The sequence below is a fragment of the Berghia stephanieae genome, chromosome 11, assembly GCF_034508935.2.
Source record: "Berghia stephanieae isolate SIO BIC M18660-M18661 chromosome 11, UCSD_Bste_1.3, whole genome shotgun sequence".
In the NCBI taxonomy this organism is placed as follows: Eukaryota; Metazoa; Mollusca; class Gastropoda; order Nudibranchia; family Aeolidiidae; genus Berghia; species Berghia stephanieae.
In genome coordinates, this window is record NC_088370.1 from 10204672 (window position 1) to 10230347 (window position 25676).

The following is a 25676-nucleotide window of genomic DNA, read 5'->3' on the forward strand; positions in this document are numbered from 1 at the left end:
TTTGTTTTCCGATGTTGATAAATAAATAAAGTGTTATTTTCCATGGTTTGGGAAGTCGCATGTGGCTTTGTACTTTAATTTTTGTTATTTGTATACAGAATTTTTGGTTTGTGACACCAATCATGACACAACTCCATCAATGAGATTCTTAAAATAACAATCAACAAATCATCAGTAATGAATTGTCCAGGTCCGACATACGTTGTACACAGCATTCAATTGGTTCGTAGGTAACATCTTATCTATTACAATCTTTTTCAGTCTGTTATAATTTGAGTATACATGTATGTACATAAAAATAACTACTGACTATTCTTAAACAATTATATTATCTTTCTGCTAGGATGTCACGTGATATAAGCAGTCTCATCACCTCGTTGGTTCCTGGAATGGGAGAGATTAAGTATTAAAATGGATTTTTTAAAAAAATGATGGAAATTGAAATTCATTATTTTAAAAAGTACTTTGGGTAGCTATGTGGTCCAGTGGTAAGACTTGCCTTCAGGTTGGAAGGTCCAGAGTTTGAATCCCACTCTCTAAATGTAAACTGAGTACCTGGGCCTTAAAATTATGCAGTCTGGCATCAACTTTCATTTTAATAAGTCTTAATAACTTAGAGATGCTCATGAAGTTCTGAAATTGAAGCCAAAATTTCGGAATTCTACAAATTCTTCGCAGTAGTAGGCAGATCAGCAATAGACCCAGATATCAAAATTCGGTTCAAAAGTTGTGACGTCACTTTCCTCGTAATGACGCTTAGTAACTGGTTCTAAACCATCGGAACAATGGTGGATGCCCTTATGAAATCCTTCTCCGATGAGAATAAAAGTGTATCCAGAGGAGAAAAACATTCTGATCACATGTCATGTAAAAAAGTTCTAGCCAGCATGAAGAATAAAAAGTACCAATTTTCTTTGTTTAAAACCAAGCTGCTCGTTGCGGGGTAGATGTGAGATCAGACTATTGAATCCTATTACAGCTAGCAATAGAATTAGATCAAAACATGACTTTATCTAGATTTGAAATCAGTCCCTTTGCTCATGAAACAAAAGCTCTATTAACAGAGTTATAGCAATTCTCCTGAAAAAACAGTCAAAAAAAAAAAAAATTCATTATGCAAAGAGGTGGAAAGTAACCATTTAGAAACACTGCGCATGGAAAAAGAAGCCTTGAACAAATTGAGAATATTGTCAATGATTGGAAAGAATCTGTGCCCAGACACTGGACAATATCCTATCAATGACCCACACGGCAATGTGAAATCACTTGCAGGTCTGATAACCCAAATTGTTATGGCCTCATTGCTGCAATGAAAATTATACTCTCAAGCCAACGCAAAATAATGTCCATTAAAACAATGTTAAATCAAGCCCATAATATGCTTCAACAGTCGTAACGTCACTTCCCTCATAATGACCCATGGTAACTTAGTAACTGGCTCTAAACTATCGGAACAACAGCGGACGACCTTATGAAATATTTCTCCAACGAGCATAAAAGCATATCCAGAGGAAAAAAACCCATTATAAATATGATCATGTTATGACTTTTACACATTTTCATCACAAGACATATGAAAAATTCTAGCCAGCACGAATAATGAAAAGTATCTATTTTCTTTGTTTAGAACCACGATGGCCACCGTTGCTGGGCAACGTGACATCAGACTATTGAATCCAATCGTGAGCAGTTATCAGATTTGCAAATATGTCAACATTGCCATACAACCATTAATTTAAAACCAACCTCATGTTCTTCATGTGCGGCTATGCGGTCTAGTGGTATGACACTCGCTTTCGGATCGGAAGGTCCTGGGTTCGAGCCTCGCGCTCGGCGCATAGTTGAGTCCTTGGAAAAGGCTCTTTACTCACATTCTCTCATCGTACTCAGGTGTAAAATGAGTACCTGGCCATTAACAGCGTTGTCTTTATCCGAAAAATTGTAATTTCGCCTAACAGGCGTCATGTCCCGTCCTACATGTTAAATGTTGCTGTTGACCAGGGACCCCTTGTAAAGCGCTTTGAGCACATTTAGTGGATATTGCGCTATATAAAGCTCAATTTTTAATTTTTTCATTCTGCCAGGTGACTTACCTGAAAAAGTGCGTATGATACAATGCCTGTCAGTAGAGGAAAAAAAACAACAAAAACCCCCAAAAAAATCAAAGAAAAAGAAAAATTACTTTGTAAAAGAGCAAATAAAAAAAGAAGACACAGACTGAGAGAGAAATAGAAATGAGAAGAAAAATAACAAATAGAACAAGAGTTGTTTTATGAGTCAATCAATAATAATAATAATAATAATAATAATAATAATAATAATAATAATAATAATAATAATAATAATAATAATAATAATAATACACATTTATATAGCGCTCATTCGCTCATTCTCGTGTAAAACACAAGCTCTGGGCACTTTACAATATAAATATCAATTTTAAGTGAAAAAAAAAAAAAAAAAAAAAGAATTCATAGCCAAATAATCAAGGATTCGTAGAGTCAATAAAAATACAATCGATCCTTTGTTTAAAAAAAAAATCATTTACCTTCCAAAATGGTATGAACACGAGTATCCCTCATAAATTGTTGAACTGGATAGTCTTTGAGATAGCCATAACCACCAAACAACTGCATGGCATCATTACAAATCTATGGAATATGACAGTGTTATTTCTTTAGCATACTCGTTTCATTTTGAATAAACCCCAATATAACCCTGTGTAGTCTAATAGCAAAAATATTGTAAAATGTCGCTATTATCCGATTGGAGTTTTACTAGGTTTTAATAAAAACGATTTTTACGTGTAATGATAATGTGACAACAACAATCATTCTTAAGGCCAAATTGTTACATTCGAAAACCATATATAACCCTGTGTAGTCTAATAGCAAAAATATTGTAAAATGTTGCTATTATCAGATTGGAGTTTTACTAGGTTTTAATAAAAACGATTTTTACGTGTAATGATAATGTGACAACAACAATCATTCTTAAGGCCAAATTGTTACACTCGAAAACCATATATAACCCTGTGTAGTCTAATAGCAAAAATATTGTAAAATGTTGCTATTATCCGATTGGAGTTTTACTAGGTTTTAATAAAAACGATTTTTACGTGTAATGATAATGTGACAACAACAATCATTCTTAAGGCCAAATTGTTACATTCGAAAACCATGTAAAAAAAAAGAATACAATTTGATCAAATATAATAAAGGTTCAAGTCAAGTTCAACGTCTTAGTCTGCAAAAGGTGGATTGCCCATCACTATAGATTTTATACAATTATGTGGTGACTTTCTCCATTATGGTATTATTGAGTTGAAAGATAAATGTTTAAAAGTTGACCAAATTTGTTGCTGTTGATAATATCTAGGATTTCTGGTGGGAGAGTGTTCCATTCCTTGATTGTTCTTGGGAAGAAACTGTTTTTATATTTGTTGGTTCTGTGTGTTGGGGTTGTGAACTTACTAAAGGTAGTGTCATTGGAAGCATATAATAAAAGTGTTCTTGGAACTCCTGCGCTTGAAATTTGAAACTTGTTGCACGCTTCCAAGGTCACACTTCCAAGGTCACGCTTCCAAGGTCACGCTTCCAAGGTCACACTTCCAAGGTCACGCTTCCAAGGTCACACTTCCAAGGTCACGCTGGCAGCTTGTTTGAAATTCCTAATGCAGGACTTCAAGACTCGTATGGAAAATACCAGTTGCTTGTTGTTTGCTGATGTAAGAGTTGTCAGAGTGTTTATTAAAGCTTTTTAAAAAAAATATTTTGTTACAAGAGCTCAACAGTATTAGATGGTGGTTTTCATGTCATAGAGTAAGGTAGGAATATTTATTCATCATCATCATCCATCGTGGCTTGTATTCTTGAGCACGTTGACGGTCAGCCGTCTCCACGAATCACGATCCTCTGCGGTGCGCAAGAAATCTGTGTTGCTTTTTAAGTCACATTTGGCCATTCTTAGGTTATTTAGATAAGGAATATTTATTATCCTATCATTAAACTTATTTACAAATCCTAACTTCACGGTTTTCACGAGGCATGGTTGATGCTTATATTTTTTAATTTAAAAATAATAATAAATATTTTGCCCTTTAACCATAAAGGATCAGTTCAAATTATCTGGCATATGATTCTATTAAAGGAACTACTGACTTGATCATAATCCATGAAAGAGTAAAACAATGAAAATGCCCAACAGACGGTTTGTACTGGACGTGCCTATATGTGTGACCAATTGCCTCAACATAGGGTATTAAATTGGGATTAACAAGACACTGAAAACTGATTTTCAAGACTGAGTTACGAAATCTAACTGAAATTAATTTGCTTTATTAAAATAAGTGAATGCTATTTTACTAACTTAAAAAAGTTAAAAGCGTGTATCTCTAGTAATTTTGACTGTAACTTTCAATTTTCAGTATAAATTTCATCTCAACATTACTTCACTTTGAGAGGCCAGGTCACATATCATTAACTCACTCAATCCTAGAGATTTTTGCTACTTTTCAAAAATGAAAAAACTGTATTAAAAAGAGTGTGCACATAAATAGTTTCATTCAACTATTCATTAACATGTAAAAATGAAAAACATTAGCTTTGATACAACTCCTATAATTTGTCTCAGAAAAATGTAATAAATAGGCATGGCGTAAAAGTAACCTAGTTAAACTACGGATATAGTCGGTGTTAGGGTTGAGTGAGTTAACCTTACCTTGAAACATTCTTCAGTGACAAATAGTTTGGCCATAGAACACAGGGCTACCACATTGGGGTCATCGTGATCCATGGCATTGGCTGCGTTTCGCACCACCAGTCTGGATGCCAGGAGCTGTGTGCCCATCTCTGCCAGGCGGAATTGGAGGTACTAATGGTAGGGAAGAGAGAAAAACAAGAAAAAAACCAACAAATTAACGAGTTGGCAAAACAATAACTTTCTCTCAACTTTAAAATGTAAATGTTGCTGCTCGAAGCTTGAAGAAATAAATAACAATGTGAAATTGAATGAAGCTTCAATTTAATTACAAAAACAGATCAAATGAACGTTTCGTCCTGTTTTGTTGATAAAGGGGAAACCTGAAACATATATTTGATCTGTTTTTGTAATTAAGTTGAAGCTTACATTCAATTTCACATTGTTATTTATCTCAACTCTCCAAGCGTGCTGGGTGAGCTCAATTAGCAAATCTCATAGAATGACTGAAAACATAAAAGACTTCTTGAATCAAGAAAAAAAAAAAAGAATTTTATTCATGTTACATAAGCTTTTATACGAGGAGAGGGAGGATGATTCTAACTAGATTGGGCATTAATTATAACATTAAAAATGGATCTCATTCATACATATAAACTATCATCATGTATTCAGGATCATCCGAGCAGGGAAGGTTGAAAGAGACTCAGCTTTAATTAAAAGATTTGTAATCCTTACCTGAAACTGGTCTAAAGTCTTGCCAAACTGTTTTCTTATTTTCATGTGGTCTCTGGCATGTTGGATGGAGGCATGGGCAGCGCCAAGGGAACATGAAGCTAGTGTGGATAGAACGATGGGCAGAAATAGTAAAAGATGTGTGGCTTTAAAAAAAAAAAAAATTGAGCTTTTATATTGCGCAATATCCACTAAACATGCTCAAAGCGCTTTACAAAGCCTCATTTAGGATGAGACATGACGCCTGTAAGGCGATATTACAATTTTTTTCGGACAGAGACAATGCTGTTAATGGCCAGGTACTCATTTTACACTTGAGTATGGTAATAGAATGTGAGTAAAGAGCCTTCTCCAAGGCTTGAACCCAGGACCTTCCGATCCGAAAGCAAACGTCATACCACAAGACCACATATCCACTTTGTGGTCTTGTGATATGACACTCGCCTAGGATTAGTAGGTCCTGGGCTATTTGTTGTCATACTGTGAGCAGTCTCAAATTCAAATGTAAAATGAGTACCTGTGGGAAAAAAAAAGAGACCGTGCCATCGGCTAAAAGGCGTCATGTCTACATGCTGAAGTGTTGCTGTTGGCTAGGGACCCCTTCTAAAGCTTTTTGAGTATGTATTGTTGCACCTTATAAACGCTCAGATTAAAGACATTTTTTAAAACAAAGATTGATCGATAAATCAGAAATCAACACAAACTATCCAAGCGACATATAATATAATTGTGACTATGTCGATCCTTCGAGAAAGGGTGAGGATCAAATGAAATTGCATGACCTCCAAACAGGGTTTAAATTTAAAGTACTGCCACTGCACAACAAAAGACAGATAGATTTTTTTAAAAAGGAATACATATCGTCACACTATCAATTGAGCTATCTAGATAATATATAAATATGGATAAATAAAATGGAAGAGTACAGGGGAAAAACCACAGATGTCCCGTTTTTAACATTTTCGTGACTGCCCCCTTGAGTGATGTTAGGCGTCTAAATTTCCCCTCTACAGAAATAACATCAAACAAAAAAAAAATACAACCATTAAAGAGTTATGGTTGTAGTTTCTATTTATAAAGGGAAAGTTTATAGTAAATGCCCTGATATCATTCAAAGAAGGCAGTCACAAAAATTTCAAAAATGGACATCTGTGGTTTTTCCCCTGTACTATTCAAATGTTTCAATACCTTCAGCACATCATTATATAATATTACCATTGTTCATTGCTGCCTCCAAATAAAATTCTCATCACAATCAACACCACCATCACCAGGATCATCATCCTCATCATCATCATCATCTGTATATCATTTCTACCTGGATCTAAATATTAAAAAAATACCCAAAACTTTTGAATTTTTTTCCCCCTTCTTCTTCCCCTTTTTAAACTTCAAAATAACAGAAACTTTAGTACATCAACTGACCTATATTAACACGGCCACCGTTGAGCCCCTTCATGGCTATATTGAACCCACTGCCCTCTTCACCAATCAGATTGCTGGCAGGTACTCGGCAGTCGTCAAAGGAAACAACACGGGCAGGGTGGGAATTCCATCCAACCTATGAAAGGTTAACAGTAATCATGTTCAACATAAGGGCTATGTATCCATAAAAAATGAGTTATCATTTAATACTTTTTACGTAAGTGGGTGTAACCCTCAATAAAAAAAAAACAAAAAACAAAAAAACGAGCATTTATAGCGCAATATCCACTAAAAGGTTCAAAAGTACAATTAATCTTAGACAGATAAAAAAAGCTGTTGACATACCAGTACTCATTTACACCTGAGTACAGTGAGAAAATGTGAGTAAAGAGCCTTTTCAAAGGACTCAGCTTTGCTCAGTTCAGAGCGGGACTCAAACCCAGGACCTACTGGCCCTAATGCGCGTACCATAATTAGACCATAAAGCCGGACAGTATGTGTTCAAAAGGAAATGAAAGCCTAATTATCCATCCACACCATTATCAAAAATCCATTTTTAACATTCACTGCTGACTTAAAACTTCCCTGTTTGAGTTTGATCCCAATCTTAAGCAAAAATGATATTAGAATTCCACAAATTCCAAACTTCAGTCAATGTAATAGGACCAGGGATGACCTCTACCAAAAACAAAAAAGCCTGAAATTTTTTCACCTAAAAAAAAATATAACAAAATTGAGCTTTATATAGCGCAATATCCGCTAAATGTGCTCAAAGCGCTTTACAAGGGGTCCCTGGTCAACAGTAACATTTAACATGTAGGACGGGACATGACACCTGTTAGGCGATATTAGAATTTTCAGACAAAGACTACGCTGTTAACGACCAGGTACTCATTTTACACCTGAGTACTGTGAGAGAATGTGAGTGAAGAGCCTTTTCCAAGGACTTAACTATGCGCAGAGTGCGAGGCTCGAACCCAGGACCTTCCGATCCGAAAGCGAGTGTCATACCACTAGACCACATAGCCGAATCTAGAGAACATATTACAATATTTCACACAAAGCTTCTCCTCATCAAATAGTATTACCCTTAAAAAAAAAGGATAAATATAGATCTTGCTTCCAGCTTCAGTTAAATGTTGTTTTTAAACAACTAATAATTCAATCTTTAACCCCCCCCCCCCCCCCCAAATAAAAAACAAAAATCCACAATTAAAAAAATTTTTTTTTTTAAAAGAGCTTTTATATCGCGCAATATCCACTAAATGTGCTCAAAGCGCTTTACAAAGGATCCCTGTCCAACATCAACACGTAACCTGTAGAATGAGACATAACGCATGTTAGGCGATATTACAATTTATTTCCGACAGAGACAACGCTGTTGACGACCAGGTACTCATTTTACACCTGAGTACGATGAGAGAATGTGAGTAAAAAGTCTTTTCCAAGGACTCAACTATGTGCCGAGCGAGGCTCGAACCTATGACCTTCCGATCCGAAAGTGAGTGTCATACCACTAGACCACATAGCCGCACAATCAAACAAACAAACCAACAATTCAAGTCTCCAGCAAAAGAAAAAAAAAATGATAGTCGAAAGATTTCAAAAAGCCAGTTTTCCAACTTTCATCACAAAAAGGGCATCCCTGTAATACAAGCATCGCTCCGACAATGAGTAAAACTATGTAAATGATTTATGGTTACAATTTGATGAAATAGTATGAACACAAATTTCATGGTATAAATCTTTCTTACCAAAAATCAAATAATTTCAAAATTCAATCACCTGACCTATGTTACAGTGAATGAGACATAATCAGTCGGATTGTGAAAAGGTTTGAACAGAGATGTTGCCAAGGTTAGTTAGAAGGTCAATTTTTATAAAATTGAGTTTTTGTCATAAATGATTAAATCAACCCTTTTTGTACATCTTCGGGAAATATCAAAGCTTAATTTCACTTCTAAATATTTTTTTCAGCTAGTCAAGTTTGAAATTTGAGAAAAATTGCTCGATACCTTTCCCATCATGAAAAATCACCTGATTTACTTCAAATAAATATTAAAATGCTCTGGGGAGCAAATTCTTTCAGAAAATGTCAAAAACAAAAACAAAAATTGAAATTCCAATGTTTCACCTTCCGAATGATTATGTCATGCACTGACACAAATATAACATCGTCAACCAACCTTTTTCTCCTTGGCTCCAAAAGACAGACCAGGTGACCCCTTTTCAACCAACAAGCAGGAAATTCCTTTAGGCCCTGGTCCACCTGTACGACACATGACTAGATAAACGTCTGCTTCTCCACTTCCACTGATGAAACACTGGGTGATAATAAAATGGAAAAAAAGATTAAGCTGGATTATTTTTCTTTTTAAGAGTAAATTTTGCGTTTATCACAGTATTCTCACCTCTTACTTTGCCTACAACATTGTTTCTGCAGCAGGTCCTTGTTCACTGCATCACCAGGGCATACTGTGATAATTCAGGCTCTTTATATAATCAAGTACTCTAGATTCATGCACATCAAAATCTCACAATATATTAGGTTTATAGAGCTATCATTCTATAGATTTCTTCCCCCCAGAACTATAACAAATGAAAAAGAAAATAAAATAAAAATTCCCTTTATTCATGCCAAAGAGGTAATTCGTCTCTAGGGTCTATTTCAAGGGAAGTCTGGAATAACCCGGGTGTCAGCCGCAGTGCAGCACTGCAAATTGAGCTAGGGCCAGGTGAATTGCTCAAGGCCATACAGCGCAGCGGCGGGTGATCGAAGTCGGTACCTTTCGGATACGAAGCAAAGACCTTACTGCTGTGCCACACTGCCCCTTGTGCAAGAAAATAAAACGAGAGGCCACTTATTCAAACTGTTCAAGCCAAAATGTAAAAAATTCTTTAGACAAAGTGTAACTGGTGTATGAAACAATCGAAAGTGTAACTGGTGTATGAAACAATCCAAAGTGTAACTGGTGTATGAAACAATCGAAAGTGTAACTGGTGTATGAAACAATCCAAAGTGTAACTGGTGTATGAAACAATCCAAAGTGTAACTGGTGTATGAAACAATCCAAAGTGTAACTGGTGTATGAAACAATCGAAAGTGTAACTGGTGTATGAAACAATCCAAAGTGTAACTGGTATATGAAACAATCCAAAGTGTAACTGGTGTATGAAACAATCCAAAGTGTAACTGGTGTATGAAACAATCGAAAGTGTAACTGGTGTATGAAACAATCCAAAGTGTAACTGGTATATGAAACAATCCAAAGTGTAACTGGTGTATGAAACAATCCTGTAACTGGTGTATGAAACAATCAAAAGTGTAACTGGTGTATGAAACAATCCAAAGTGTAACTGGTGTATGAAACAATCCAAAGTGTAACTGATATATGAAACAATCTACCAGAACATGTGTTAGATTCAAAATATGTCAATAAGTTAAAAAACAATCTTGATGACCACTTTAATTGTTTTTGTTTTTAAGGGGTTTTACTGCACTTGTGACACATTTAGGTCATTTCAGCGCCAGTAAAAAGGAAGAATATGGAAAATTCTAGAACTACAAGTAAAGGTATCCTGGAAAAAAGAAAGGAATACATATGGTCACACTACCAATTGAGCCTCACTCGGCGCATAGTTAAGTCCTTGGAAAAGGCTCTTTACTCACATTCTCTCATCGTTCTCGGGTATAAAATCAGCACCTGGCCGTTAGCAGCGTTGTCTCTGCCCGAAAAAAAAATTATAATATCGCCTTACAGGCATCATATCTTGTCCCAAATGTTAAATGTTGTTGTTGGACAGGGACCCCTTGTAAAGCGCTTTGAGCACGTTAAGTGGATATTGCGCTATAGAAAAGCTCAATTTAAAAAAAAGTTTTTTACATCAAGATGTGGAAATTGTAAACACTCATGGGCATTCCTGCAGGATTATACACGTTTTTATGTTTACATTGACACAGAGGCTCATGGGAACCTGTATTACAGTTCAGCATGACTAGGACTAGGACTGTAAAACTCCATTGAAGCCTCCTGAGTCTTTGTTTTTAAGGGTTTTACGGCGCTTGCAACATATTAGGCCATGTCAGCGCCAGTAAAAAGGAAGAAAATGGGATAGTAAAAAGTTCTAGAATTACAATTAAAGCACCCAAGACAAGGCAAGACAAAGGGGAATAGCTTCAAATAGAGAACAGATGTAGTTTGAGATCACTAAATGTCTCATCCAGACATAAATACAGGTCCCTGCCAAGAGGAACACAGTCAGTTGGTTACGAATCATACGTATGTAAAGGGAAAAATAATACTGTGCATAACAGAGGGATGAATTACAAGGAAACAAAAAATATCTCCCAAAACTAATACTAAACATTTGACTGTTTCCCCTCAGCTAAAGACTCCAAGACTATTTTTACACTGACCAGAGGCTCGTAAGAACCTGCATTGCAGTTCAGCGATGACTACGATTGTAAAACTCCACACTGAAGCCTGAGTCTAGCATTGGAAAGAGAGGACAGAGCCAGAAAGATTCCACACCAAGCAAAACCCTCAGATGATTTTTTTTCTTTCTTCTTTTGCGACCGGTATCAATACGCTTTAACAGTCATAACGTCACTTCCCTCGTAATGACGTATGGTAACTTAGTAACTGGGTCTAAACTACTGGAACAACGGCGGACGCCCTTATGAAATATTTCTCCGACGAGCATAAAAGCGTATCCAGAGGAAAAAAACCCATTATAAATCTGATGGGGACTGATTCAAATAGGGAACAGATGTAGATTCCAAGAGCACACTATTCAGTGCAATTAGTTTGAGATCACCTAAAAGTCTCATACATACACCAGGATAGGATTCCACCAAACATTTGACTGTTTCCCCTCAGCTAAAAACTCCAGGACTATTTTTACATTGACACAGAGGCTCGTGAGAACCTGCACTACAGTTCAACATGACTGCGACTGTAAAACTCCACATTGAAGCCTGAGTCTAGCCTTGGAAAGAGAGGACAGAGCCTGAAAGATTCCACACCAAGCAAAACCCTCAGATGATTTTTTTTCTTCTTTCTTTTGGGACCGGTATCAATACCCTTCAACAGTCGTAACGTCACTTCCCTCGTAATGACGTATGGTAACTTAGTAACTGGGTCTAAACTACTGGAACAATGGCGGACGCCCTTTTGAAATATTTCTCCGACGAGCATAAAAGCGTATCCAGAGGAAAAGAAACAAATCATTATAAATCTGATCATGTTTTGACTTTTACAAATTCTGATCACAAGACATATGAAATGTTCTAGCCAGCATGAAGAATAAAAAGTACAGATTTTCTTTGTTTAGAACCACGATGGCCGCCGTTGCTGGGCGACGTGACATCAGACTATTGAATCCAATTGTCTACTAATAGGTATGGCTGTTTGTTTTGAGTCTTTTTTTATTTTTAAAAATACAAGTCCACAGTTATTTGTTTTTTTTTGTTATTGCGATTAATATTGTGAAAATTGTTTTGATAATATATGCAAGCTTTTCTGCTAGCTTATGGATTTGTTTGACGTCTAATATTTAAAGTGTTCTAACTTATAACAACACCCAAGAAGAACCTGGACATGGCAATCACCAGGGGACAGAGCAAGGAACCAGATAGACTTTATAGCAGTATCATCAAGATTCAGAAATGGCATATTAAATTGCAAAACCTACCCAGGCGCCGATGTAGACAGTGACCATGTCCCAGTTGTTTGTACAGTAAGGATAAAGTTTAAAGCTATTCAGAGAACAGCTGGTAGAATAAAGAGGGATTACAGGTTATGCAAAGACAATGGCATACAAACAAAAATGAGAGAAGAATTTGAAAATGCACTCATGATACAAAGCCAAAGTGAACCTGATAACGAAAAATGTGAAAAACAATTTGATATATTCCAAAAGTGTGTCAAAGCAACTACAGAAAAGCATTTACCAATAGCTCAAACAAACAGCAAAAAGGAATGGATGACAAATGAAATTCTAAACCTATTTGAAGAAAGACGAAAATGCAACAGAGGGTCTGCAGAATACCAAACATTGAACAACCACATTAAATCCAAATGCATCGAGGCACACGAGAACTATCTAGACTGGAAATGCTGCGAAATCGAAAGAGAATACAAACCCAACCCCCAACAAGCTCACCAAAGAATAAAAGAACTATCAGGGAAAAGGAAAAGCAAAGCAGCAGGAAGTTGTATCCAAAACAAACAAGGGAACTGCTATTTGAAGAACAACATATAGAAAGCCGATGGGTAGAATACATAGGCGAACTGTACACTGATCCAAATAGAAATGAACCACCACTGAAATTCAAAGAACCATTAAGCGGACCAAACATCACCAAAAGTGAAATTGAACATGCCATGGAACGAATGAAGGATGGTAAAGCAACAGGCCCTGATGAAATATCTGTAGAGGTATTAAAAAGCCTAGGAGATCTAGCGATTGATGAACTTCACATATTATTCAACAATATATACAATACTGGGAAAATTCCAGAAGATCTCTGTAACTCTATTTTCATAGCAATACCAAAGAAAGCAGGTGCAGTCAGATGCGAAAATTTTAGAACTATAAGTTTAATAAGTCACATCAACAAAATACTGTTGCGTATAATTATCAACAGGCTAAGGAATAAGATTAACCCCGAAATCGCAGAAGAACAATATGGATTCCAACCTGACAGAGGGACAAGGAACGCAATATACCTCCTCCGTGTTTTAAGTGAAAGAGCTATACAGGTTCAGACCCCACTATACCTCTGTTTTGTCGACTACAAAAAAGCTTTTGATAGAGTACGCCACGAAGAAATACTAAAACAACTGCACTCCATTGGCGCTGATGAGAAAGACCTCAGACTCATGCAAACATTATACTACACCCAGCAGGCATCTATCAAAATCGGAAACTCTACAGGAAATTCCATTCCTATTAAGAAAGGAGTCCGTCAAGGGTGTGTTGCCTCACCAGATCTGTTTAATCTATACCAAGAAACAATCATGAGGGGCATAAATAATATGGAGGGAATAAAAGTAGGAGGTCATAACATAAATAATATAAGATACGCAGACGATACGGTACTCATTGCAACATCAGAAATCCAACTTCAAAAGATTGTTGACAAAGTGGTAGTAGATAGTGAAGCCAAGGGAATGGAAGTGAATATCACCAAAACAGAATGCATGGTAATACAGAAAAACCCCGAAAACAACAACACCTGCAATATAACGATTCACGGCGAGCAGCTTACCAACGTAGAAAGTTTTAAATACCTAGGTTCAATAGTGACAACAGATGGAAGATGTAACCGAGACATACGAGCAAGAATAACTCAAGCCAAACAGGCCTTCATGGACCTGGGAAACATTTTGAAAAACAAACAGATGTCGTTCGGGATTAGATTCCGAGTCTTGAAGTGCTACGTGTGGCCAATCTTGTTATACGGATGCGAAAGCTGGACTACAAATGCAGAAACACAAAAGAACATTGAAGCTTTTGAAATGTGGTGCTTGAGAAGGATGCAGAGAATATCGTATACTGCACACAAAACGAACGAAGAAGTGCTAAAACAAACATACCAACAAAGGAAACTAATGCCCTTAATAGTGGATCGACAACTATCCTTTTTCGGACACATAGTAAGGAAAGATAAGAATGAATACCTGGCAAGTTGTGGAAAAATACCTGGTAAACGCACCCGGGGGAGACAAAGAAAAACACTCATAGACCAACTGAAGGGCTTCACCAACCTAACAATCCAAGAGCTGTTTGAAAAAGCAAGAGACAGGGAGGAATGGAGAGAGATAATTCATGCAGTATCCGAAGCCTGGACCAGGCATGGAACCTAGAAGAAGAAGAAGAACTTATAATACATAAAAAAATAAAGAAAACAAACAAATACAATAGGGACCTAAAACGTGTTAGAGTATGTAACCTCACCTTACAGTATGATTATTGTTCTACTATCTCATCAACTTGTATTTACTACGGATTCACATACCCCCACTAATGGAACTCTTCTTTCCACAGAAACCAGTTTTATGTACTTTCACTTCTTCAATAAAAACTTCCTGTTCTATTTTAACCTGAAAACCATCAGACGTCTTTTGTTACCTTGTAATCATTATCCTTATTATTTACTACTTTCTACAAGCCATCCGTGCTATTATTATGGCATCCTCTACAAAACTACCCCCCCCCCCCCCCTTACCACAAAATTTGTTGATCTTAATAATAAGAATAAGACCCAGAGAATCAATTTAAGAAGCAAAAATAACTGCAACTGGGAAACCCCCCCCCCCCCCCCCCCAAAAAAAAAAAACAATGCCTGACAGAGACCATACTAGAAATGGTAAATTTCAAAAACTTCCACTTTACCTTTGCCCCATTCAATATGTATTCATCTCCACTTTTCTTTGCAGAAGTAATCAGAGATGCTGCATCACTGCCTGCTCCTGAAAACAATAATAAATAAAAACAAACAAAAAAAAAACAAACTTTTATGATTTTCCCCCATTTTTGTTTAATATCAAAAGAAAAACTTAACATGATGAGAAAAAGTAAACATTATGATGACTAAAAATAGAACAGGAAAAGATGTATGGGATCATCGACTCAGTGGTACAGTGAATTATTTAGTAACAAAGTAGCAATGATGGTCTTACTCTTGCTGAAATCATTGGGCCTCGATTTGGGTGTTGAAATGACTCAAATTCAAGGCAGGCAAAATATGGGACACAGCGATTGCGTGTATGCTATTTTAAAAAATTAATTACACCGCCGTTTATCGATAAATATGACTGAAAGTTGGTATACAATTAGAAAAGAGGTCATTCTAAATTATGTCAAACGCAAAACTCGTGCGATTACTAGAAGACCGTTAAAAACAGATGTTTACTCTTTGGAGTAAAATATTTCTAAAACTACCAAGAGGAGAGATTTCGCAGTTATTAAGGTTATATATGGACTTTTCTTCTATTTATGTTTCAAAATTCATTGAGTTATGATAAGTACTTTTCACGTATTATCACAAAACATCAACCCAATTTGCACTAAAATGAATGAAAAGAGGAGACGGCCATTTTGCCCCCCCCCCCCCCCCCCCCCCCCCCCATCACTCGACATGAAAATGACGTCAGAAAGGCAAGGCTGCCAGATGGTGGCTAGACTTTCACCTGACCAAAATTGGCTAAATAGAAAATCATATGGTCTCACCACTAAGACTGACCCCCTTAAAACGAATTGAATTTTAACAAACAAAAATTGAATTGACGAAGATAAATGTCACTGAGACAAAAATAAATGAATAAAATTTAATTTTTTAAAAATAAGTTACATATTTGGCCACATGCGAGGCTATCTGGCAGATGTGCTCACGCTGTCTGAGGACACAAACTCTCGCTCGCTTTTTAAAGGGATTTTGTTCATTGTTATGTAATAGGGGTGTTAAATCGTCAAATATTGCATGTTGTTTTAATAATCAGTGGATAATTTGACTTTTTAACACTCTTTGTCCCTTTTGAAATAGACTTGTCTAATTTCTCTTTTCCTCACAGTGGATTAACACATATCTCTCTCTCTCTCTCTCTCTCTCTCTCTCTCTCTCTCTCTCTCTCTCTCTCTCTCTCGCTCCCTCTCTCTCTCAAATAACTACTAGAAATAACATAAGCCACAGTCTCACAGGACTTTTTTGATTGATAATAATTTAGCAGGCATTTCTAAGTGATCAATATGTATATTTTTAAACAAAATTATGGTTGACCCTAGCCATACAGCTCTAAAACTATACAAGTTAGAACTCTTCTGGTGTCTCCATCATATTTTCTGATAAATTTGCCATAAAATTGCCAAGTTTCAATCTTTAATTCAACGTATTAAAAGAGATACAGCCACAAACCAGAAAAAACACAGAAAAAGCTTCCCATATTTTCCGAGTTTTTTCTCTCTTTGGGGTCATCCAAATAAATGACACCTTTGACACTGCATAACTTTTTTATTTATAAATGGATTTTAAAAATTCAAAAAGATTTTCACCCAGTGGGGATAGGGCTTTGATTTAAGAGTAGTATTTTCCCACAACAAAAATGTTCCCTATGGGATGAATTTTATTTTATTAATTATTTTATCTAACGGTCTTATGTATCTTGGCATCTTTTACAAAACTATAATCGGTACTAACTTTTGTTTAAGCAGCAGATCTGAATTCCATCTTACTTTTCAATAGAAACTTTCTTCAAAATCTACATGACAACTTTACCTGGTTCTGTGAGGCAATAGGAAGCGAATGCTTCCATGGTAGCAAGTTTTGGTATCCACTTCTCTCGCAGTTCGTCACTACCAAAGGTGTCCACCATCCAAGCACACATGCTGAGAAAGAAAGGGAGCAAAAAAAAAAAAATTGAGCTTTTATATAGCGAGATATCCAATAAATGTGCTCAAAGCGGTTTACAAGGGGTCCCTGGCCAACAGCAACATTTAACATTTAGGATGAGACAACGCCTGTTAAGCGATGTTACAATTTTTTCGGACAGAGGCAACGTTGTTAACAGCCCAGTACTCATTTTACACCTGAGTACGGTGAGAGAATGTGAGTAAAGAGCCTTCTCAAAGGACTCAACTATGCACCGAGTGCGAGGCTCGAACCCAGGACCTTACGATCCGAAAGCGAGTGTCATACCACTAGACAACATAGCCGCGCATAGAGTAAATGAAAAAGGAGATTAAATAAAGCTTTAAAATTATATGCAATACAATGAATGATGGTTGATGACATTTTTGATCTCTCTTTTTAACAAAATATAAGAAAGTTTACATTGGTGGTGAAATCGATGAGTGGATAAGACATCATGGATACTCCATTCAAACCCTATTGTCTGGATTTCACTTTGTTTTTATTAGAACGAAACTTGGCCCCCACTGCTCACTTTGTGTACTGATCTGGGGCTCATGCCCGGAATATCTCAATCTTTTCTCGAGGTAGGGGGCTCTGATAGCTCATTCAGTAGAGAACTCTCTTCACATGCAAAGGGAGTTAGATCGATTCCGGGTGAGGTCGAGATTATTCCCCAACCTCCTGTCCACCCAATAATGATTGGAAAGATTGGTCTGTCAGATCTGGTGGAAAGTACATTTATCCAAATCCTATCCAAAGGTTATCATTTGATGTACCTTGATTTCAAATATCTTAAAATTCTTTTTCTACTTATATTTTCTGATAGTACTTGAAAATTGAATCAATTGAACTGAATTCAAACTACACAATTATTCACATCTCCTGGTAATGATGATGATGATATTGACGATGATGGTGAAAATGAATGGGATATATGAATTGTAATAATGATGAAGATGACGATGGTGATAAGCAATAATGACAATGACACAATGATAAAGTTAGTTTTTACTTGTGTATACTGATGTAAGCCGTGGTGCTACAACAGCCAGTTGAAAGAGCTTCAAAGATGACTGAGGAATCTAGGCGAGTGAGACCAGTTCCTCCAAAGGACTCGTTGCAGTAGATGGCACCAAACCCGAGACTGGCTGCTTTTCTCAGCGTATCAGCGGGAAATATTTCCTAAGATAAAATAAAAATGGAAATGAAATCAACTCTGTACACAACTTGTATTCTACTTACTTATTTAACACCTTTCACTCCCTCGTCATAAAATTTATTATTTTTAAAATGAGCCTTTATATAGCGCAATATCCACTAAATGAGCTCAAAGCGCTTTACAAAGGGCCAACAGCAACATTTAACATGTAGGACGGGACATGACGCCTGTTGGGCAATATTACAATTTTTTCCAGACTGAGGCAACACTGTAAACGGCCAGGTACTCATTTTACACCTGAGTACAGTGAGAGAATGTGAGTAAAGAGCCTTCTCCAAGGACTCAACTATGCGCAGAGTGAGGCTCGAACCCAGGACCTTCCGATCTGAAAGCGAGTGTTATACCACTAGACCACATAGTCATACAATTCAATATGCCTTGACCGCCTGTTCTGTGTGGGATCCCCCCCCCCCCCCCCCCCCCCCCCATTTTCCATAGTCCATTCTAATTTCCATTCAGGATCAATAAAGTATATCTTATCTTATCATAGTCCTCTACTATAGATTTTACAGACAGAAGGCCTTCCATTTGATCTATTATATGTTGACATTATACGTGTTTGAGATCTCTGCTTAACACAGTATGAATTAACATTGGTGGTCATCCTTTATATATATCTTGTCCAGACGTTGTGAAATACATAAATTGTATCAGAAGAGGGGCGGGGGAAATCATACGCAACCCCTAATCTGTATCATCTCGGGATGAACCAGATAATGAGAATTTACTTTAAGGTCTGAACTATGAAAATTTACTTGATTTAGTGTCCCGTTATGAAAAATAAATGAAGTTTCATTAACTAATGAGGCGTCAAACTTTGTAAATAAAATAATTACCACTTTAATCTGGATCACCACGATATGATACCGATTAGAGGCAGAAGGTCACATATGTGCCTTTGCCCTTTTTAAAAACTTAACCTAACAGTAAATAAAATATGGCCAAATAGACATTTTCCTGGACAATCAAAACTGAATTTGACAAGCAAAATGCAGTCGATGAAAAAAAACAAAACAGAGGGGGGTGAGAAACATTCATATTGCTCGGCTAACTGAAACAAGTTTAGAACATTCCTAAAACTAATCTGAACACAAAATGGTTAATTTATCTAACTCTCCCTATTTACTTGACACCATCAATATCATCTTCATTGTCATCATCATCATCATTTTCTCCTCTTCATGCTCTTCTTCTTTAAATGACGATGGTATTTCAGGTGCTTTAATAATTTTACCAATTTGAAATTCTGAGGAAGGGAAAAAAATGTAAATGTTTGAAACAACTGCAAATCTAACCCATGTTACTCGTTCGGTCAAAGCAGACAGTACCTGTTCATCCCATAATTTCATATTAGGAGCTAATTCTCGCTGGGCAAAGTCTAAAGCCATGGCTTGAAATTCTCTTTGGCTATCATTGAGTCCATTTGAGACTGGAAGAAAAACAAATTAACAATGATACATGTATATATGTGTAATCTGTGACTGCTCCCTGTTTTGGCTGGACTGTAACTGAACATTTTGCAATGATTGGCCCATGGGGCCTTTTTTTTGCAAATACAAGCCACTGAAGATTGAAGATCATACATAAATCAAAATATTTTTTTTAAAAAGGAGTATACATTGTAACATTTGTCATTACAACTACAGATCATCTAATAAGATTAATAATAAACTTTTAAATATAAGGAGTGATAACTATATATGACCCACTGTCTCAAATTGGTATTATGTCAAGATAAATTGGACCCCAAAAATTGAATTTAGAATCAAAATTGTAAGAAATACGAACTACGAATTGTTTTCAATGTAAAAAAAATAATTCCACTTCATTTCCATCAGAACGAATAAAAATGAATCCCAAGTTTGATATTTGTGGCTATCAAGTCAATTCCTAGCTCCTTGCTCATTCCGACATGATACCACTTTGAGACGATGGGTCACATTTTTTAAGCATACATAGAATAAACTATCAAATGATAAGCCTTATTATTTTGCACTAAAAAACCATCAGCAAATTATCAATATTTCTAATTGTCTCTGCCAATGACTGGTGCAATTAATCAAGACCGATCCTTTACTTCAAAATGTGCTGATCAATTTTAAACATTCAAGTCTGGCACCTTTTCACACCAACTGAACTCCAACTTGACTTGTCGTTATAAATTAAAAGTTTGAAAAATTGTAACATTAAACACGACATTTCAGCAGTTATATTTGTATCGAATTGTTTAAAAAATAAAAAAATCCTTTAAATGCTCTTTGTTACTTTCATGCATCAAAAACATTTTTCAGAGTTATTCAACCAAAATTCATTATTTTATTAATTTGACAACATTCGGTGCATATTGCTGGTTCAAATTATTAAATATCTAACACACAAATAAAAAATAATTGAGTTTTTATATAGTGCAATACCCACTTAATGTGCTCAATGCGCTTTACATGTATCAGTCAGAGGTCTCTACATATTATAATATTATAGTAAAAGAAAATAGTCAATTATATCACATTGAAGTCGTTGTGTTACATACGGTCTATTGAGTTTCCAGTTGTCATCATAGACCTTGATGATGATACTGTAGGATTTGGGCATAATCGTGGCATGATCCACTGACCAAGAAGTCTTGGGACACTTCTCCTCAACATGAGGTGAGTCATCATACTGTGTGGAATTCTAGTAGAAATAAAAAATCAATGAAAAAATGAATATATATGCATTCTGTGATGAAAGGCATAAAAAGAATAAAAGGTGAACCAATCAGATTGGGTCTAGATAGCTATTAATCATGCCGAGTTTTAAGTGTGTCAAGTATAGGAAACCCATTTTTATCTTACACACAAGATTGCATTTTCACTGAAAAAAACCCAACAAAAAACATGGTGTTGGTAGTGGGACTCACACTTGGATGATTCATGTGGCGAAAAATATACGGCAAAAGTCCACAGCAGGAAATTGATAATCTTCTTTTTTATCTGTCACAGTGGTATCGTGTTTAAGGTAAGTTTTGTTCCTTTTACTTTTAAAAAATTATTTTCATTCTTTCTTTTTTTATTATTTTTTTTTATTATCTATTTTTTCTTTTTGACAATCATTTTCTTCATCTGTCACAGTGGTATCGGATTTCAGAATTGATTTCTAAATTTTAAAAAATAAAAAAATTTTGGCAACATTTTTTTTTAAATGGCTACATTTTTTGGTTGCTTGATACAAATAACACAGGTAACCGAAAAAAAGAGAAAAAGTTTTTAGTCTTGAACCCTTTAACTTTAAACCATCTGGCCATGGTCAGTGTAAACAAATCAAGACGGCGGCAGGGACCTCTCTCATTAACCAGTGTCCAGATAAGTTTGTCTTTTTTGCAGGGCTGGCGAGTCGGAGTCGGAGTCGGTAGGAGTCGGTTGTTTGAGGGTGGAGTCGGAGTCGGAGTCGGAGTCGGTTTTAGAAGTCCCGACTCCGACTCCTTACCACTTTCAGACATTGCATTTTTATGGGTGTGTCATTTTTACGAAACCTGCCGAAACCTGACGAATTCCGACAAAGTTATGGGAAGTAGGTGGCAGTGGGGAGTGAACCTAGAACTCAGGGAAGTGTGCACCATTGGGGAGTGAACCTGGGACTGGGTTTCGGCGGGTTTCGTAAAAAAGAATTAGTGCTTTATTACGAAACCCGCCGAAACCCGACAATATCCGGCAAAGTTATGGGAGTTTGGCAACAGTGGGGGGTGATCCTGGGAGTCAGGGAATTGCACACCAGGAGATGGATAACTTGTGGGTATCCGAGCCAAACTATAGGAGTTTGGTACCAGAGGAGAATGAACCTGACACTATAGAAGGTGGGCGCCAGTGGGGAGTGAACCTGGGATTCAGGGAATTACACACCAGTGGGGATTTAACCTGGGAATATGTAAAAAAGGATATCAGTGGGAAATAAACCTGGGACTAAAGGGAGATGAATACCATTGAAATTTGAAGCCGGGTATGAGAGTTTGGTACCAGAGGAGAATGAACCTGACACTATAGGGGGTGGGCGCCAGTGGGGAGTGAACCTGGGACTATGTAAACAGGATATTAGTGGGAAATAAACTTGGGACTAAAGGGAGATGGATACCATTGAAAGTTGAAGCCGGATATGAGAGTTTGGTACCAGAGGAGAATGAACCTGACACAATAGGAGGTGGACGCCAGTGGGGAGTGAACCTGGGACTATGTAAACAGGATATCAGTGGGAAATAAACCTGGGACTAAAGGGAGATGGATATCATTGAAAGTTGAAGCCGGATATGAGAGCTTGGTACCAGAGGAGAATGAACCTGACACTATAGGGGGTGAGCGCCAGTGGGGAGTGAACCTGGGACTATGTAAACAGGTTATCAGTGGGAAACAAACCTTGGACTAAAGGGACATGGATAACATTGAAAGTTGAAGCCGAATACGAAAGTATGGTACCAGAGGAGAATGAACCTGACACAATAGGAGGTGGGCGCCAGTGGAGAGTGAACCTGGGACTCAGGGAATTGCACACCAGTGGAGAGTTAACCTGGGAATATGTATAAAGGATATCAGTTGGAAATAAATCTGGGACTAAAGGGAGATGGATACCATTGGGAGTTGAAGCCGGATTTATTTCCCACTGATATCCTTTTTTAGATATTCACAGGTTAACTCCCCACTGGTGTGCAATTCCCTGATTCCCAGGTTCACTCCCCACTGGCGCCCACCTTCTATAGTGTCAGGTTCATTCTCCTCTAGTACCCAACTCCTATAGTTCGGCTCGGATACCCACAGTTATCCATCTCCCACAGTCCGAGGTTAACTCCCAATTGGTGTGCACTTCCCTGAGTTCCAGGTTCACTCCACACTGGCGCCCATCTCCTATAGTGTCAGGTTCATTCTCCTCTGGTACTCAACCCCCATATCAGGCTTCAACTTTCAATGGTATCCATCTCCCTTTAGTTCCAGGTTTATTTCCCACTGATATCCTTTTTACACAGTCCCAGGTTAACTCCCCACTGGTGTGCAATTCCCTGACTCCCAGGTTCACTCCCCACTGGCGCCCACCTTCTATAGTGTCAGGTTCATTCTCCTCTGGTACCCAACTCCTATAGTTCGGCTCGGATACCCACAGTTATCCATCTCCCACAGTCCCAGGTTAACTCCAAATTGGTGTGCACTTCCCTGAGTCCCAGGTTCACTCCACACTGGCGCCCATCTCCTATAGTGTCAGGTTCATTCTCCTCTGGTACTCAACTCCCATATCCAACTATCAACTTTCTATGGTATCCATCTCCCTTTAGTCCCAGGTTTATTTCCCACTGATATCCTTTTTACAGTCCCAGGTTCACTCCCCACTGGTGTACACCGCCCTGATTCCCAGGATCACCCCCCACTGTTGTCAAACTCCCATAACTTTGCCGGATATTGTCGGGTTTTGGCGGGTTTCGTAATAAAGCACTAATTCTTTTTTACGAAACCCGCCGATAACCTTAGTCTCAGGTTCACTCCCGACTGATGTACACTTCCCTGAGTCTCGGGTTCACTCCCCACAGTTGTCTACTTCCCATAACTTTGCTGGATATTGTCGGGTTTCGTAATAAAGCACTAATTCTTTTTTACGAAACCCGCCGAAACCGGGCGATAACCTTAGTCTCAGGTTCACTCCCGACTGATGTACACTTCCCTGAGTCTCGGGTTCACTCCCCACAGTTGTCTACTTCCCTAACGGTTTTTGATATAGATAGTATCCATACCTATAGAATTTGAAAAAAATTACATTGGTATTAGCTAAAGGTGAACTATGCTTCCAAAACCCCCTTTCCTCCCCAACCTTCATGCTCTCGTGCTGTACATTTAAGTTGGCATCAATGCCAATCACCCGTACCTGACTAGAGGGAGGGGTGGGGATCCTGACTCTTCAATGTTAAAGTTAGGTTATTAGAAAGTGGGATAACCATAAGACCATAAGAAGTGACTTTATTTTAGTATAAATGGTTTCAGTTTCAATATTGTCTTAATTTCACTTTTCCTCTTTTTGTTGGTCTTAATGACAGTTTTATTCATATCTTAGTTTCAGTTTCCTTTTTGTCTAGTTTCAATTCCTTTTTTGTCCTAGTTTCAAATATGAAGCCGCTTGTATTGTTATATTACATATACTGGGGAAAAGCTAAAAGTAGCTGCGAGTGTTGGTTGCATATTATTACCTATTAATTCCTGTGCTTGAGGAGTCGGAGTCGGAGTCGGGGTCGGTTTAAAAATAACCGACTCCACCAGCCCTGCTTTTTTGGGCACTTAATCTGCCACTAGATACAACTATAACTATCTAGGCCTACCTCTTGAGTGTAGACCCTACCCTATCAATCTAACTTTGATTCTCTAGACTAAACTCTCCCGACTCTCAGTTCAGTTGAGTTATCTAAATCTAAAAAAAAAATAAAAATTCTTTAAATTGAGCTTTATATAGCCCAATATCCACTAAATGTGCTCAAAGTGCTTTAAGGGGTCCCTGGTCAACAGCAACGAAGATAGGCGAGTTTTCCCGAGCACCCCCGCAGCAGGTGAGTAATTCTCAATCACAACTTCTAGACGCGAGTTTCAGGTCATGAATCAGGCAGCTGAGCAAGTTGCATTAAACTGCCTAATTTAACATGACGTAACTAAGTAACTAAAGGAGGACGGGACATGACTATGACGCCTGTTACTGTTAGTGTTAGGCGATATTACAGTTTTTCGGACAAAGACAACGCTGTTAACGGCCAGGTACTCATTTTACACCTGAGTACGGTGAGAGAATGTGAGTAAAGAGCCTTTTCCAAGGACTCAACTACGCGCCGAGCGCGAGACTCGAACCCATGACTCATGACCTTCCGATCCGAGAAAGTAAGCGAGCACCACATGACCACAACAACATAGCCGCATCTAGGTACTGGTCACTAGACTAGAGTCACAGTCTCATACTACTACTTCGACAACCAAATATCATTTAAAAAACTAAAGTGGTAAGATTTCACTAACTTAATTATCTTAAATATGAACTCATTACCAACGCATGTCAAATAAAATACACGCATTCATAACCTCACAGACCTTCGAACTCGGTGTCGATGTAAATAAAAAAATAGTTTATGAGAGTTACCGAACCTGATTTTATATGAAGTGAGTCAATACTTGTACAGAGAGAGAGAGAGAGAGA

General features: G+C 37.4%; 1 protein-coding gene across 2 annotated transcripts; it reads right to left on the reverse strand.

Annotated features, from left to right (window-relative positions):
- On the reverse strand, positions 1 to 25594 carry LOC144956480 (isobutyryl-CoA dehydrogenase, mitochondrial-like). 2 transcript variants are annotated; one of them, XM_078887011.1, is made up of 12 exons: positions 25551 to 25565; positions 21022 to 21164; positions 19820 to 19920; positions 18285 to 18454; positions 17138 to 17247; positions 15259 to 15335; positions 9045 to 9182; positions 6859 to 6994; positions 5437 to 5534; positions 4720 to 4872; positions 2549 to 2651; positions 1 to 384 (listed from the first exon to the last, which is right to left on the reverse strand). In XM_078887011.1, exons 1-12 carry the CDS (start codon positions 25556 to 25558, stop codon positions 329 to 331), a joined length of 1293 nt encoding a protein of 430 aa, XP_078743137.1. In that variant the 5' UTR covers positions 25559 to 25565; the 3' UTR covers positions 1 to 328. The 2 variants fall into 2 exon arrangements, with proteins under 2 accessions (XP_078743137.1, XP_078743138.1); XM_078887012.1 differs by having other exon boundaries at positions 189 to 384; positions 25527 to 25594.
- Positions 25595 to 25676: the final 82 nt, after the last annotated feature.